The sequence below is a fragment of the Oryzias melastigma genome, linkage group LG14 (assembly GCF_002922805.2).
Source record: "Oryzias melastigma strain HK-1 linkage group LG14, ASM292280v2, whole genome shotgun sequence".
NCBI lineage: Eukaryota > Metazoa > Chordata > Actinopteri > Beloniformes > Adrianichthyidae > Oryzias > Oryzias melastigma.
The window spans coordinates 5,948,359-5,966,644 of NC_050525.1; the positions used below are offsets into that span (position 1 = coordinate 5,948,359).

The 18,286-nt window shown below is 43.3% G+C and overlaps 1 protein-coding gene across 2 annotated transcripts in view; it reads right to left on the reverse strand.

The window, feature by feature from the left end:
* The window catches only part of nova1 (NOVA alternative splicing regulator 1), a 48,157-nt gene extending 30,141 nt beyond the window's left edge, over positions 1-18,016 (reverse strand). The window contains exons 1-2 of one of the 2 annotated variants that reach the window (XM_024260610.2): positions 17,469-18,016; positions 10,018-10,161 (exon numbers count right to left, since the gene is read on the reverse strand). In XM_024260610.2, the coding sequence (XP_024116378.1) occupies positions 10,018-10,161; positions 17,469-17,649 (325 nt within the window). In that variant the 5' untranslated portion in view covers positions 17,650-18,016. Of the gene's footprint in view, positions 1-10,017; positions 10,162-12,048; positions 13,461-17,468 lie in introns of those variants that run through there. The other variant, XM_024260611.2, reaches the window with a different exon arrangement.
* Positions 18,017-18,286: the final 270 nt, after the last annotated feature.

An 18,286-nucleotide genomic window follows, 5' to 3' on the forward strand; every position in this document is an offset into this window, starting at 1 on the left:
TGTTGTGAAGCAGTGTAGCGATGGCCGGGCCCACTAAAGGCAGATATACAGTGGTAGACAAAATTGTTCATACCCCTCAGTTAAAGAAATGCAAAACCCACAATTCTCACTGAAATCACTCAAAACTTACAGAATTAACAATAAATAAAACACCTGTGATGTCAATTAAAGGACACACCTGAGTTGATCATGTCACTCTGGTCAAATAGTTTTCAATCTTTTATTGAGGTATACCATCATTTTTGTCCAGGCCTGTTTCATTAGTTTGTTTTTTTAAATAATTATGTTAATCAACAATTCAAAAGTGATGGCTGATTTTGATTGTTTAATTTTCATTTGTTTTTAATTTATTGTTACTTTTGTAAGTTTCAAGTGATTTCCGTGAGAATTGTGGGTTTGTCCTTCTTTAACTGAGGGGTACCAACAATTTTGTCCACCACTGTATGGTATGTGTATCCATCTCTGAAGAAGTTTGGATTATTACAGAAATACAGACATACTGCCACAGACTCTTGGATGACATCATGAAGTGGACAGCACCCACACTCAGCGGCAGGCGGAGCTTCAGGAATTAAGGCGTTTTACTTCCGGGTAGAAAATAACTCATGAAAAATAACTAATATTTCATGAATAATATGTTTTTAGTGTTCCAAAGGTAATATATGATCATATATATTGATATAGTTCACTCTGAAAGGCTTAAGAAAATCTCTTTAAAGGTTTAATGAACTATCGTCTTTATTTTTAGTTAGTTTAAAGCTAATGATGGTTAAGATGTGCTTTACATCCACTTTGAGAATGACCTGATTAGTCGACTAATCTGAAAAAATAATCGGTGATTAATCGACCTTTAAAATAATAATTTGTGGCAGCACCACTTTGAAGTACATCTAAAATCCCACACTGAAATTAATTCCCAAATCCATCCATCCATCTTCTGCTCATTCAGGACCGGGTCATGGAGGCAGCAGTCTAATCAAAGATGCCCAGATTTCCCTCTCCCCGGCCACTTCCTCCAGCTCCTCTGTGGGGACCCGGGGCGTCCCCAGGCCAGTCGAGAGACGTAATTTCTCCAGCTTGTCCTGGGCCTTGTCCGGGGCCTCCATTCAATGGGACATGGCTGGAACACCTCACCAGAGAGGCGTTCGGAAGGCATCCGGACCAGATGCCCGAGCCACCTCAACTGGCTCCTCTCAATGTGGAGGAGCAGTGCCTCTACTCCGAGCTCTCTCCAGGTGACCGAGCTTCTCACCCTATCTCTAAGGAGATCTTGTTCTTTGGGTCATGACCCAGAGCTCATGACCATAGGTGGGTACTGGAACGAAGATCAAAAGGTAAATTTCACCACAACAGACCAGTGCACCAACGACATAACGAAAGACGCCAACCCGCCTATCAATCTCACGCAATGAACAAGACCTCAAGATATTTAAAATCCTCCACCTGGGGCAGGAACACCCCGCCCACCCACTGGTTCTCCTCCTTGAAACGCCACCTTAACGTGGTGAAGGTTCCAGTGCTCGAGTGATCTCAGGAGCTATGCTGTCTGGGGCTTCTGCCCCATGGCAGACAGGTCCTGGGTGATGAGCCAGACAAAGAGCGGCTCAGAACCCCTTTATGAGACGTTCTATCAAAAATTCTGTCGCATTGCCCGGATTGGTGTCGCCAGGGCCCCATCCTGGAGCCAGGCCTGTGATTGGGGCTTGTAGGTGAGCACATGGTGGCTGGAGCTCCTCCCACGGGCCCTGGTCAGGTCAAGCTCGGAGGACCAACATGGGTGGGCCTACCACCTGCAGGAGAGCTCAGAAAGGCCAAATGCAAAGTGGTTTAGGTGGCAGTCGAAGGCGAGTGCCTCAGCGGTCCAAACGCTGGTCATGGAACTTGGCTTTAGGGACATTCCTAAATCCAAGTTTAGTAAATTCCTAAGGACGATTACTGGACACCATGAAAAAAACTATTGTCTTTCCAAACAACAGTTCTTTAACCACCAGTAGTAACATAAAAAAGAGAAAACTGTTCTGCAGATGCAGTAAAAGCAAATAAACATCGTATCGCAGAGAAGTAGACTTTAGGACACCAATGGTTTCTGGTCAAAGTGTTAAATAAATGTCCAACTAACAGGGGACAGGAGCATTAAAGACGTAAAAAAAAAAGCCTGAGGCTGTCTCTGATGTCACTCACTCACTTCTCACTACTTAGTGCTCTTGGAAGTTTGCTATTTTGTGGGGGTGTCTGAATCTAGAATTTCAAAAATCCAGTCCCTTCACAGAAGTCTCTAGAACCACCTCTAGATTGTCGAATATAGACCATAATGCATTTTGTTTGAACAATTTGTCAATTAAAAAGTAGTGAAAGGAAATGACGCGAGGTGCTTAAAAAAAAAAAAAAGTGAATATGTGTCTTAAAAAGCATCAAAATCCAGGGAACTACATAATCACAAAACATAGAGTTGGGGTGTCAAACCAATCGCACAGGGGGCCAAAATCCCAAAACACCTCAGGTCACTGGCTGAAGAGGATAAACATTTATTGAAAACTCTAAATCAAATTTTTTTAAAACTTTAAAACCATTACTTTTAATATAATTATGAACTTGATATATAGCATTAAATGCGATTATGCTAGAGTTGAAACTGTAAGAAGAATTTGGCCGCTGAAGATGATGGCTAAAAACGGTGAAGCTGATAGCTGAAAATATTGACGTTGATAGCTGAAATCACTGAAGCTAATAGCTGAAAATGCTGAAACTGATAGCCAGCTAAAATATTAGCTAAATGCCAAATTAGCCTAAAAAACTGAAAGAAAAAAATGTAGGTTAGCCAAAACAGCTAGCATGCAGCTGAAAAAATAGCTAAGTTTAAAATAGCCTAAAAACTGAAAATAGCCTAAGTTAGCCAAAACAGCTAGCATGTAAATACCAGCCTAACTCTAACACAGCCTAAAAAACGTTAAAAAGGCCTAGATTAGCTAAAACAGCTAGCATGTAGCTGTAATATTAGCTAAACTCCAAAATGCCCAAGAAATCTTAGTAAATGCCAAAACAGTCCAAAAAGCTATCAGAATACCAATTTTTAAAATTTTCTAACTTTGACTTTGTAACATAATTATGAATAATAAAAATGCAGGAATATTATTCTAGAATAAATAAACGTAAACCTTAAATAAATTTCAATTTACTCTCCAAAAAAATATATGTTTTCAAAATTATACATGTTAGAAATAAGCATAAGCTAATGTTGGGCCATTAATAACGATAAAATAAAATGAACTGGAGGGCTGAATCCGGCCCCCGGGCCTTGACTTTGACACATGTGCGATAGTCTCTCTGGAATTAGGGAGTAAATTCGGACAAAGACTAAGTTTAAGTCAGTGCTCCACAACAGCTTCATCCTCTGTTCTGGGGCAAATCTCTCAGCAGAAACACTTCTCTTCAACATGAGGTCTGAGATTTCAGAGCAGAGGATGGAACAGGAACATTACCGCTTAATCTGTGCTAACTCAATACTTAGCTGGCAGCTGCTACAAAGAACGCGGGTTTGAGTTTTGTTTCTAAGTGTAATGATGACTCCCACAGAGCTGCCTGCAGCTGCTTAAATATGCGGATGTGTGCACGTGGGTGTGTGCTTGTTCATGCCCAGTGCTCTGTGGAAGTAGGTGAACGCACACTGAGCTCTTTTTATAGTCTTTAGAACCACAGCAGAGTTACCACCCGATAAAGAAAGACTAAGTTAGTCCTCTGGTGGAGCAGGAACAGAGGGACATGGGGAGGGATGATGTCAGCTTCATCTGAAGTACCAGGAATCAAATTTAGAGCAAAACAATGAGCAGGAGGGGGGCTTGGCCTCAGTAAGGCGGGGAGGGGGGCCACATAGACATTGAAACAGGCTATTTCTGGGCCCCCCCTCCCAGACTCACACAATCATGCATCATCCACACCCTTCAGTACCTCCACTCATCTGTCACAGCAGGACCCGACTGTGGAGTTCTGCCAGGATTCCTGGTTTCCAGAACCGTCACAGAGAATGCGGCATCAGAACCATCTCTGCTGCAGGAGTGGGATGAGACCTGCGTGACGCGATCCAGGAACCAGTTCTAACTAACTTCAGGGAAGCAGCCCTGCTTTCATTTGACTTGTGTGGGCCAGAACAACAGTCCAATCAAAGTGCTGCCAGCACGCTCTCTCTCTGAACTCCTCTTCTCACTCATCGCCATAATGAGCAGGGGGATGGGCAGAGCAGGTGGTGGCCTATGAACACATCCACAATCTAAAGTAGGAAATACAGATGCAGGCGGCAGTTTTCTTAAAGCCGTAAGTCATTCGCTGAAACATGGCCGACCTCCTGTGAGCTGAAGCCAGCCTCAACCGTCTTCACTCAATCAGGCTTCAGGCGGTAGACGGCGCTCCCTCAGCACGCCCCTCTTTTGACCACTTTCTCACTTAAACATGTCGCTGTAGCTCACAGCTGTTCCTACAGAGGCGTATGGATTTTAACGTTCGTTCTGGAGATCCCCTCTGATGACCACGTCAAATTCAGATTCAGACATAAAGTATTGTGTGGAAAAAGCAGGGTGATGATCTGCAGTAGGAGCCTGTTTGATCTAGTTTAGTTAAAATCCCCCAAGTTAAAAAAAAAAAAAAAAAAAACGTTCCCAGTAATCTTTTAACCCTAGAACACTTTCGCTATAAAAAGTTACACCATCATTTTTGGCGGTTAACTTTTACCCAATATAACGTACCCAATAAAAAGTATTTCTCACAAAAAATATTTCAAAATATGACAACATTTCATGAATCAGAGTAGTTAACTGGTCCATGTAACAAAATGAAAAATAAATACAAATGAAGATCCTAAAAACAGGCTTGAAAATAGCTGAAAAATAAGGAATTTGGGAAGAAAAAAATCCTAAAAAATAAATAATGATACTAGAGACTTTGCTCTGGGACCCATGACACTCAGAAAAATGCAACGTATTGAACATCATGTGAATACTTTTTCTTGGGTGAAAATCACCCAGCGATAGTGATCTTGGGTTAATTATGATTAGGAAGTTTTTAACCAAAATCCCACAACCTAAATGCCTTAAAAAAAGACATTTTTCATTGAAGCCTCTGTTTCCAAAATCTCCTCTGAGGGGGCGTGGCTTTTGGAGCTCCGCCCCTGATCCCCCTCCTGTCTGATTATGATAGCTCTGTGTCTCGCTAGCGTGAATCTTCACCGCTGCTACATAAAAACGTCAAGCAATGTCATTAATATCCAGCCGTATGGTTCTGATCCGGATGTCAGCTCAGACGAGGAAGTGAAGATCTTCATGGACAGAACTTCCTCCGAAAGCCTGATTTTTTCTCCTTCCAGCTTATCAGACTCTTTTAAATTTAATTTTAAAATGTCAAAATTCACTTTTTTTGTTCTAGTCTAAGCTGGAATCTGGATCAGAACGGTTCTGCTGGATACTTCTGATATTGCTCAGCATTTTCTTTTTTTTTCTTTTTTTGCACCGCTAATGTTAGGTTAGAGCCTGAGAGGCTATAAGCTAGCGAGGCAGTAAAGAAAGGGATGATGGGAACTCAAGGCAGGCTTACTTCACACCCGCCCTCAACTCAGGGGTGAATTTCTAATGAATGAATGCCACTCTGGAAAAAATATGTCCAAGAAAACAAGCTTTGTTTTTTTAATTTTGTAATTAAAAGGCCACTGGGAACGCTTTGAAAATAGACCAATAAACAGTTCTATCAAAGGCATGTTTACAGTAAAAGTGGGGTCATGTGGACCCCACAAGACAGCGCGCTGACCTTTTCTTCAAGGATTTTTATCTTCACTGGTGTCCATGGCAGACATGAAGTCCTGTCCACCTTTCTCATGGGAGGATCACACATCATTGTAAGGGTAGGGTCATCTGGACCCCATAAGAGAGCAAGAGGGTTAAATAAAATTCATATTCCTCTTCTAACGTTTAGCTTCAGGTGATGCCCCGCCCACATTGAGGCCATGTCTGCTTTGACTGAGACACAAGCTCAGAAACTTAGGAGGTAGAGGAGCTGGCGGTAAAATGCTGCTCATCTTTACTGTCCCGGTTCAGACAGACAGAAAATCTGGGTTTTATGTGGGAACTTTCGGGACAGCTGGGAATCGTACCCCAAACTTGGTTGTATCATGGGAACTTCAGCTGACACATCACAGCAGGTAACCCGGGCGTTAGCTATGCAGCTTTTAACTACGACGGATGATGCTGGAAGGAGATGAGAGATTCAGCAAAGCTTTACTTGAAAAAGAGATGCTTTCTCTTAAATAACCTGCTTAGATTCACATCCAGAGTCCACTTCACCAGCAAATCCTTCTCTGACTGAAAGAGCTCAACCCTGACCTGCATGTCATTCATTTTATGTGGCTTCATATTATAAGTGTAATTGTGTGTATATATGTATTCCTCATAGTGATCGTCCTGTTCCTTTCTGTGTTTTTTTGAACCCTAAAAACTCAATCACACTTCAATTTCAGCAATCTTGGTATCAAAACGAGCAGCTTGTTCAGGACATTACTGCTTGTATTTTTGATATTCATAAACCTTATTGTTTCTGAAATATTGAGCAAAATATGCTCCACAGAAAATGAATAAGAAAGTCTCATTTTGAGTAGATTAGCAACAAGCCTTTAAATATATTTATGGGCTGTGTTTTTGTAATCTTTTATAGTAGTTTTCAAAAAAGTTGGAGTTTACGTAATATTTTAGCAACATGTTAACGTATTTCACTAATTTGCCATCTACTGGGGTTTTTTAGGCTAATTTAGAGTTTAGCTTCTATTTTAGCAACAGGCTAATGTTTTTCACTAATTTAGTTTACTGAGGAGTTTTTGGATATTTTGGAGTTTGGCTAGTATTTAACCAACAAGCTCGCATTTTTGGCTAATTTGGCATCTACTGAGGTTTTGAGTTTACCAAATATTTTAGCAACATGCTAATGTTTTGGCTAATTCGTTATCTACTGGGGTTTATTAGGCTAATTTAGAGTTAAGCTTCCATTTTAACAACCTCCTAACGTTATTGGCTAATTTGGTTTACTGAGGAATTTTGGCTATTTTTTTTAGTTTAGCTAGTATTTAAGCAATGTGCTAGCTTTTTTGGCCAGTTTGGCTTCTACTGGGGCTTTTCTATGCTAATATGGAGTTCAGCTTCTATTTTAGCAACAGGCTAAGTTTTTTTACTTATTTAGTTTACGGAGGAATTTTATCTATTTTGGAGTTTAGCTAGAATTTAAGTAACAAGCCAGCCTTTTTTGGCTAATTTGGAGTCTACTAAGTTTTTTTGGTCTAATTTGGAGTTCAGCTCATATTTAAGCAACACACTAAATACTTTTGAAAAAATTGGCATGTATTTGGGATTTTTAAAGTGGCCAAACCATGAATTTCTTCAGCCTTTCAGGGCAAACTACATCCAAATGTATGATCATATATTACTTTCGGAACACTAAAAATCTAATTATTTATGAAATTTGAGTCATTTTTCATTTAATACATAACTTGATCTCTGAGGCTCCGCCCATTTCACGACGTCATCCTTGAGCCAGCCCATAAATCAGGGGTAGGGAACCCTGGTCCTGGAGAGCCAACTTCCTGCATGTTTCCAGTATACCCTGCTCTGGCATGTTCTTATTGGCTGGACACACCTGAACCAGGTAATTGTTTGAGTCCATACTCATGACTGATTACCTGGTTCAGGTGTGTCCAGCCAATAAGAACATGCCAGAGCAGGGTATACTGGAAACATGCAGGAAGGTGGCTCTTGAGGACCAGGGTTCCATACCCCTGCCATAAACTAATGAGCCTCCTCAGCAGGCCTGATTTCTATTTCTGACCAAACTTAGTAAACAAAACCACGTGGCTAAAGATCTCTTCAGTCATTGGCCAGCAGCTATGGGGGCGGGTCAAAACAGAAGAGAAAGACGGATGCGCCGTGTCTGCAAATGCTTGCCAGGATTCTTCACTTATTCAAACTTTGTAGTTTTCTGATGGATTTTGAGCGTCTGCATGAAGACTAAATTCAACACTTTTTACTGCAGCTTTGGTACCGCGGAGGAATCCTGCATAACGGTTACTGGAGACGCTACGGGTACAGCTACACACGCTAATTGGTGTTTGTGACATGTAGACTGTCGGTAGAATCAATGTGGATCACGTTAAAAGTTGTTTTATTGAGCATGAATTCATCCGATCACATTTTAATGAGTTTCCGTGTCTCTTCGTTGTGGTTTTATGACATTGTTTTAAGAGAATTCTGTTGGAACTACAATAGAGCTTTAAGATGACGTCACCACAGCAGCCAGCGCACATGCCGCGTAACGAGACACAGAAAAGTGAATTATACTTTTTTCAGTGGTGTTAAAATAAACATTCTAACAAGTAAACGGTTGGACCAATTATTTCTTTTTGGCTAACATGACAATCTAATGCTCTACATTTGTCCGTGGCTCACCGAACGCCTCATTTCTAACATGTTTGCATCACGCGACTGTCGGGTACGGTGGCTGCTTTGCTTCAGTTGTTCCGTTTTCGGTTTGTTTCATATTCAGATTAAGGAATCTCAGAGCGAACCGAAGTTCAGAACCGAGACCACCTTGAAAGATGGGTCAGAGAGCGGTTCCTGGTACAGGAAGGTAGTTATCCCCTGCTAGGATACACATTCTGACAGGTGATAACTACCTCAGGACCACAGCTCTGCGGAGAAAGTGGGTGTGTGTTTGTTGTAGTCTGGGAGCACAGATTCTTCCTGGAAGAGGCGGTTCACATCGTGCTGACATCAGCACGATACAACCCGCTCGTTTTCGTGGGTTTGGGAGGGGCTGCTGCAGACAGTGCAGGTTTTAAAGGGTTACTCTTAAATATATGAATGGATCAACATACAGCTTTGGGGTTCTTTATAGAGAGGAATGAACAGTATAATGCATTTAAAACCTCAAAAAGTAGAATTGTCATGGTATGGCCCCTTTCAGCAATTTTACTACACATTTTTCATAAATTTAGGTAAAGTTCTGATCTCTCTCGTAATTCTTTAACAAAATTTCAGCCTTTTGGCAAATTTAACATTTTCAAAAAGGCTTTTTCATTTTTAGCAAATTCCTTCAGCAGTTAAAGTAAGTTGCATCACCATTTTCAAGAAAAAGCTTCAGCATCTTCAGGGACTACTTTCAGCAAAAAGCATTCATACTAGCATTATCACAGGTAATGCAACGTTCAAATATAAAAAAAATCTAACTATGCAGCGGACAATAAAAATCATATAAAGCCATTTATTTAGACTGCTTTTTCTCAGTCAAATGCTGAATTATGTTCTGATAGTCCACAGTTGGACAGACGTTATTTGCTTTCATTAGATGTCACAGAAAACATCTGGTTCTGATAAGCAGGCCGCTGCTCGGCACCTGTTATTTCTGGCGGGTTGGCTCCTCCTCTCAGGCATGAAGGACAGACATCCAGCTCCTTTCCGCCTCAGCATTCTGAGGCTGGAGGACGGGATGCTTCAGCTTCGACCTCCGTGCGATGGGGGTCACTAAGCGGCATGAGCGCTCATCTCCTGTTGCTGCTTCTGAGTGGCACTTTGTATCCGTTTCTTTCAGGAAAAGCACTGCATGGGCAGTACACCGCTCCGCAGAGCGGAACCTGCACCACTCCTTTTGGAAAGGAAATGGCCTCCATAAAATGCTCCAGATACGGCAGCGGATCAGAAACTGGCATAGATACTGCAACCCTGCTTGAAACCGATGCTTCTTGGATCGAGAAGAGCATTATAACCAGTTTGAAATCCACAAAAAACCCTATAAATTAAAGGTTTAACGAGATTTCAGGAATCATCTGCATCGTATTTAGTCTCTCAAAGGCAACGCGATGATGTGTTTATGGCCATTGAAACGACGTTTCACGTCTGAGAATCTAAATACGGAGGAAAACCAAACGGCGTCGTCATTGCTCTGACTGGTGTATGTGGAGCTCTGTGACTGCCAGACTGAGGTACCGTCTGTTCTTACCTGGGTAGAAGTCTTTGGATTTGGACAGCTTAATGGTGGCACCAGTTTCTTTCTGCAGCTGTACGATGGTCTGGCCCCCCTTGCCAATTATAGAGCCTGCCGCATAGCTGGGGATCAGCACCTTCAGGAAGTACTCGCCCTCCTCTGGGGGTTAGACACACAAAGTGGGAAAAGGCCACATCATGTAAAGCAGCACCACACATTGTCATACACAGCATTCGCGCGCCCAGCCCACAGATACCCCGCTTCCAACATGCAGTTGAAGAAAGGAAGGAACATAGGTGGTGTGGTGTGTGATCTGGTGAGGCCTGAGACTCTCTGCATTCGTGTTCCAGAGCAGAATGGTGCCATGGTTTGTGTCCTGTCCCAGATTTCTGGTTGAGTAAATGATGACCTCCTTTCCTTTAATGCAGAGGTCTAATTTTAACTATTTCCAGTCAGTTTTAGTAACCTCTGATAAATATTCAGCCATACTCAATGGCAGCTCCCTCTGCGGCTAATCTGCTGTCAAAATGCGGCACTTTGTACAAAGAAAGCACAAAACACACAAACTCCTAATCCAAATACAGAGTTATCCAACAGACCAACACAGAACAGACGGAAAATATCCTCGGATTTGTTGAGCCAAAAGGTCTCTGGCCTCCAGTCTGGACGGGCCGGACTGACAGCATATCAATCTGAGGAGTTTACAACCTGGAGTAATCAGAGAAGAGCTCATCAACCAGCAGGTGTTCATACACTTTTACATTTGCGAATATGCGGTCGTGAATTTCCAAAGCGTCACGAAAAAGCATCTTCTGCATGCCGACTGGGATGCAATGACGTCATGTTCACTACATTTCAGTTACCCAAAAAGGTGACGTCAGCGGAGATGTAACAAGGCACGGTCAAGCAGTGTCTGACAGAGCTGCTTTCGGGGGGGGGCAGGACGCACTGCAGCCACAGCAGCCGCGCTCTGTCGGCGTGCGGGCGACGCTGACCGCTGAGGCTTGGCGGCGTGGCGTGGGGACGGGGGTGGACCTGTTGCCTCAGAGAGGCTCTCATTAAATGAACAATGTGACATTTCTCTGCTTCTTATTGCATTAATATGCCTCTCATGTTCCATTAAGGCTTGGCTCGTTCCTGTGCACATCATCCATGGCAAATATTAATGACGCCGTTGCACCTCACGTCTACATGAGCCACATGATCCCACATCCCCTGGATGATTACGGCACCTGCATGAAATGATGCTGCATGGTACGTGATACGTTTAAAGATTAGAAACAGGTGGAGGATCTCCGGATTCTCGTCTGATTCCTCGCTTGGATAATCTCTCCCGTCTTGTGATAGTTGGATTTCGTGCAGCTCGGCTTCGGAAAATGACCTTGGTGGATGAGAGGCGCATCAAGAAATTCCTTCAAATGATGCTGATGAGAGTATGCCCACAGCCGAAGAGGACCTGTTGTTGACAGACCAGATCAAAGCCACTGCGTAACTTTTGGCTCCTCTTTAGCCACAGCAGAGCCAGCGGGGGACCCGACCACAAAGGTTCCCTCCGTCACCCTCGCAGCCCGTTTGCTGTCATTAGTCAATAATTAATTCTGTCCTGGTGTCTGAGATCACAGTAACAGGTTTTAATGGCGTCATGTGGTAGAGTAAACATGCCAATCTGTCGCCAGGGAATGGGAGCAGCAGGGCACAGTGGGCAGCCGCGCCAGCGGGGTGCTAGTTCAAACCCGAGCTTCCAAAACTGGAAGGATGACTTGGAGGAGCGGCGAGGTGTCTGAGCCAAATGTGTTTAGTTAAGTCACTTGAGGGGGGTGGGTCAGGAGGAAATGCCTTGTGACCGTCCTCCCTCCTTCTCACAACCCCTCCAAGTACTCATTCTGCATTTCAATGCACTAACCTGCTCCCAAACCGGAGCAAGGACGATGGAAGGGAAACGGGCGAGAATGAGATAATGGGCTTCAGATGAATGAAAGTGCCCACAGTCTGGCGTGATGGATTAATTCAACAAGTCAGGGGGGAAAAAAAGAGTTAGAAGCTTACCCATTCTGAGATCTGCTGCTGCTAAAGTCCTCTGTCAGATCGCCATCAATGCCGGGGCGCAATCTCTGAAGGGGATCTCAACATTAGCCTCGGCATAGGTGCAGTGGTGCTGTTGAGGAATGCGACCTTTTTCACCGAGGTCTTATTCATCAGTGGGTGCAGAGAAAGCGATTTCACCGCAGCATCCGAGCCATGCCTGCAGTTGGCCAGAGCCTCAATTGTCTGAGAAAATGCTAATGCAGGCTCTGAGTGTTTTCAGTGAAAGACGGCACACATTGTTCAAGCCTGCGTCGGTTTGAAGGGGGGGGTCTTCCCTGCCGCATCACCCTTTTCACTGCTCTCATCCATATTCATCGAGTGGCCTGTCTGTCTGCAGCAGCGCGCAGGACTGATGCCTCCGCCGGCCAATGGGCTGCGTCCTCCTCTCGGCGCGTCACGTCCCCACCTCCCCTGGTGCCGGTACCAAAAAATTGAATTTCTTCCCCACTCCGCCTCTTTTGACGCAGCACTATAAAGTATGGCAGTCCATTCAGTGAGTCTTTGTGGCGAAAAGTGAGAAAGGTGAGGCTGGCGCGCGGCGAACGAGGACGGCTAAGCGACGACCTTCAGCAGAGGCAGAAAAGGTGCATGGATCACAGAAGCAGCTGATGGAGGAGGTGGAGTGATCAGGAACAGCGTGCCGTACGCCTCCCTTTCTCCTTTCCCCCACCCCCAATCCCTTAGACGGCCATGTTTGAGAGGGCGGAGGGGCTCATCAACCATTGCAAATGGCAGTGCCGCAGAATAGTGGAGGGGGGTGATGAAGCCAATCACTACGCCTATAAATCTTAGACCGAGAGGGAACTTAAGTGAAACTGGAAACAGGCTTTCAGGGGAGCCTAAAAACAGGACCCCCTTTTGCCTGGATGCAGATCAGTGTCATTCTCAAATCAAACCCCAACATTTACAGCCCCCTTTTTCTGCCTTCCAGAAAATTCTCTGAGCGCCTTCCCTTTGGACTCTCTCAGAGACCGTCTTTCTGCTCCGTCTTCATCTCCAGCGCTCTCATCCTCTCTTTCACTGCCACCTGGCAAATTCACAGTCCGCTCACGTCACATCGCTCTGCAAGGGCACCTGTGTCCTTCCCACCGAAATACAAAAAAAAAAAATAAATAAATGGAGAAAAACTCACATTACTCTGCCAGCCTTTCCATTAGCAACACAACCTTTTGGAAGGAGAACATTTTGAACAGAGAAAGCTGATAAAAGAATCTGACTCTGGCTACTACGGCACATCCGGGCTCTGGGAGCACGCAGGCTTTCTGCTCTTTGTTGTAACTGCCAGTCATGTTAATGATCAGTTCAGAGCGAATAACCTGATCAATATCAGACGTAGTCAAAGGGCTGGTGATTACAGGGGTGGCTGAGGATTCTCAGGCTGCGGATCCCTTCAGGCAGGCTTTGGCCTGCACGTCTCAATGTATGCAATAACAAAATACGCAGTTTTCTCTGATAAAAAATGATTTAGACTGCTGAAGAACACCGTGAATAAGAACCTGAACAGGAAGAACCTGGTCTGAACAATCCATACAAATTGCAGTAATATCCCTTGAGTTACCCTGGGTATGTTGATGTTGGGAGTGGGGTCATCTGGACCCCACGAGACAGTGCAGAACTTTTTTTTTTTAATGATTCTTGATTTTCACTGGTGTCCGTGACAGACATGAAATCCTGTCCACTTTCACCCATATTTGTCATGGGATGGATAACACGTCATGTATGTCTGGGGTCATCTGGACCCCATAAGGGTTAAGGAATGGAAGCACTGCTATCAGTTCAGTTACTACAGAGGTTAGAGGTGTTACTGTGAAGATCAGATTTGTCTGCAGGATGTTTTTTCTGGACTCTCTTTTGTTTTGTTTTGTTTTTGCCATATTGTGTTGACTCTGAAATCCTTCCTACTTCTAATAGCCGGTTTTGATTCAGAAGGTCCAACATTTTATGATTCCAGTGGTTTACTGATTTAAAATGACAGCTCAACTTTATAACGCAGTCGTTTGTTGTCTTTTTAGCTGCTCTGGTGCCATTTTTATCTGCATTTATTAGAGATATTCAGATTTTTTCAGGATTTATTCTGGGTAGGGCCGGGAATTATTGGGTTTCTCACGATACGATGAGATACTCGATACATCATGTGTCAAAGTCAAGGCCCGGGGGCCGGATCCAGCCCTCTGGGTAATTCTATCCGACCCCCCAGATCATTTTATTTTATTGTTAAGAATGGCGCTATGTTAAGTTGTGCTTATTTATAACTTGTATAATTTTGACAATTTATATTTTATGGAGATTAAAATATTGAAAGTTATTTAAGGTTTAAGTTGATTTATTCTGGAATAATATTCTATTCTTTTTATTATTCATAAATATGTAAAAAAAGTTACAGTTTTAAAGTTTTAAAAATTGTCATTCTGCTAACTTTTTGGACTATTTTGGCATTTACTAAGATTTTTAGGCTATTGCGGAGTTTAGCTATTATTTGAGCTACATGCTAAATTAGACTTTTTTAAGCTTTTTAGGCTGTTTTAGACTTTAGCTAATATTTACATGATAACCGTTTTAGCTAATTTAGGCTTTTTTCCTGTTTTTAGGCTATTTTGAAGTTTGGATATTTTTTAAGCTACAGGCTAGCTGTTTTGGCTAACCTATGTTGTTGTTTTTTGGGGTTTTTTTAAGCTAATTTGGCATTTAGCTACTATTTTAGCTGGCTATCAGCTTTAGCATTTTTACCTATCAATTTCAGCATCTTCAGCGGACAAATTCAGCTTACATCATTCACACTAGCATTATCTCAGGTAATGTTATATATCTAGTTCATAATTATGTAAAAAAGTTATGGTTTTAAAGTTTTAAAAATGTACTTTTAGAATCTTCAATACATGTTTATCAAGTTCCGCCCGAGACCTAAGGTGTGTTTTGGAGTTTGGCCCCATGCGATTGAGTTTGTCACCCCTGCGATACGTGGCACATGATATTGATGTTATCATGATTCTAAGGTAATTGTAAAAATCGTCTCTAATAACTTACACTATATAGAAGAACACATATTTTTTAAGAAAATATATCACTTTTTATTTTTTTAGCTTTAATAAAATCATAATAAATAACTTGTACAATTTTGTACAACAAATAATAGACACTTTTGTGCAACATTACTGAAATCAATAACACTATATCTATGACAAACACTGACACCAATTAAATTGGAATTGTCCATAAAATTCAGTGTTAACAATAGTAAACAGGATCAGCAGTGCCACAACTTAGTGGAAAATTGTTGTAAACAACAGAACAAAAATGTAATAATTCAAGTAGCTGTCAGGCACACAGGTACACAGCCAATCTGGCAATGCAGTCTCTATCTACCTCCAAAGGATGACAAATATATTGTTTTATAGTCTCTTCAACCAAAAATAAAAGGTTGATACTTGGTGAGAACCCATTGAGAATCAATCACAGGACTAAATATCGCATTATTTATATTTTGGCACACCTCTAATTCTGGGGCTGCACGGTGGTGAAGGGGATAGAACAAACACAGGTGTGACCCTCCTTCACTAGTGTTCATCCAGGATCCTATAAGCTCAGAAAAAGAGCTAATGCTAACCCCTTTAAATATATATATCTCATACAATTTGTTCCTCTTTGATGGTGTCTTTTGCCGTCCACACAGCCATGGTCTAACTCAGGGCTGTGCAACCTGCGGCTCCAGAGCCACATGTAGCATACATAAAATAAAACAAAAGAAGTCATGGAGACTTAAAAATAAATCAAAGAAAAATAAAATAGATTTTTTTAAAGTAAGGATTACTTAATTATAGTTTATTAAATTTAGATTATTTAAATGTATAAATTGATGTCTGAGGTTCACATCGATGATAAACTATGTAGGTTTTTACATCCTGTTGACCTGAAGACGTCTAGTTTGCTCAACTCTACGTCCAGAATGAACAGATTTTATATACAAAGCAAAACTTTGGTAAAATGTTGCTTTTGTTGGTGCCAAAAATCATATGTAATTCATATTTATTATTTTAAAAAATCCACGTTTCTTAAAGGCTAAAGTAAGACTTTGCGGCTCCTTCTAGGTTTTGATCAGTAGAAAACGAGCCCAAATTGACCATTAAAGGTTGCCGACCCCTGGTTTAGCTCTAGATTTAATCCTGATGTGGTTCTGAAAAAAGCCCACCAAGTCTGTTTTATTCATCTCAGAGTTCCTAGTTCTCAAACATGTAATCAGAATAGATCTTGATGTGATCTGATTACCGGAGCAGGAATTCCTGCTTCAAAGCTGTGATAATGAAAGAAAGCAGGACAACAGAGAAACGTCTGCAAGCTTTCTTCTTCTGTGAATGTTTTAGGCGTCATCTCACACATATTCACGTGAAAATGGACGGGATGTTCGGACAGACGAGAACTTTCCTTCAGGCAGGAACAGGAACTTTGTAGTAATTTCAAAGGTGTTAATGGAGACTGGAGAGCGTTGGAAAACTGCTGTCAGTAAATGAGCGGGGAGGGAGAAACAGAGACATCTGCTAAAGAAACGCTCTATTCTCTGCAGACGGCCAATTAACATGAAGCTGTGGAGTGAGCTGTGAGCTGCAGACCAAAACGGAAACAACTCCAACAAGACAGAGGAATCAGCAGTGCCCCTCTGCTCCAAGTGACTCCTCCATACTAGTACTACCTCCTGATGTTTGGTCTAGAGTCTGATTCTGTTAGGATGCTGACCATCTTGGACCGGAACACCACAGAGCTGAACTCTGGCCCAAATAAAACTCAGTCAAGTTCTCATTTGGTCTGAAAGAATCTCAGAAGAACTACAGAGATGCTCAAAGAACTGAGAATCTACAACACAATCCAGCTGAACATTTGAGCCTCATGCAAAGATAACTAAAGCTATCACCAAAGATCTACGGTTACAGGAGATCCTGACTGTGGATCAGGAGATACTGACTGTGGATCAGAAGATTCTGATTGTGGATCAGAAGATTCTGATTGTGGATCGGAGGATCCTGACTGTGGATCAGGAGATCTTCACTGTGAATCAGAGGATCCGTACAGTGGACAACAAAATCCTGACTGTGGATCAGAGGATCCTGACCGTGGATCAGAGGATCCTGACCGTGGATCAGAAGATCCAAACTGTGAATCAGAGGATCCGTACAGTGGATCATGAAGTCCTGACTGTGGATCAGAACATCCTGACTGTAGATCAGAAGATCCATATAGTAGATCAGAGGATTCTAGATCTAAGGATCCTGACTGTAGATCTTCTGTGGATCAGAGGACTCTGACCCTGTGCGCGTGCATGTTCATTCGTCAGAGACTGAGAGGATCTCCGGTTGTTGAGGAGCGCAGCGGCGCCTCCTCCGGACTCCTACCTCCGGTGTTGGTGCGCTTGGTGCAGCCGGCCTCCTCCGCCGGGGCGTCCAGCGGCCGCTTGCGGGAGTCCGCGTTCTCCGTGTCCATGTGCGGGTGCTGCGGGCTGTCGAGGCTCGCGCTGGAGAACATCCCGTTGTGGTCCACGGCTGACCCGCCACCCTCTCCACCGGCCGTCATCATCGTTTCCGCCGGAGCCGTCGCTGAATGTGCGCTGTTCCGCTCGCACGCGCAGCGCCCTCACCGCCTCATAGCCGGGGAACCGCCGCGGGGGAGGGGGGGTTGAGACGGTCTCGGGGATCAGATGGGAGGGGGGGGTAGAAACTCTCGTCGTTGCTCCCACGGACCCAAACAGAGGAAGAAGCTCGTGAGAGTCGCACGTGCTCAGAGGCTCCTGTTGACGCTCACAACAACCCGCACCTCAAAGCGCAGCAGCACTGGCGGGAGGGGGGACCTGCGGGAGCCTTTGCGCTCGGCTCGCTCCAACACGACTCCCGCAGACCTCCGCGGGATGAGCAGCTGCTCCTGCCCCACACGGATTCACGCAAACGTCTCGTATTTTGATTGTTTGATCCCATCTTTAGAAAGCAGCGAAGCGCCACCTGCGCACACACCTGTGCATCCCAGCATCCCTTTAGCCATCGTGTCATTCAGAGCCAGCTCAAAGGAAGCTCTTTGGTTCGGAAAGTTGGTTCGGATTTGCAAGTTTTCTCCAAAACTTTAAAAATAAAAGCCAAAACTTTTCAGTCAAGAAAACAAAAGTTGAGCATCAATAAAGTCAATTAACATAAATGAAATAACTTCATCATTAGAGAACTAT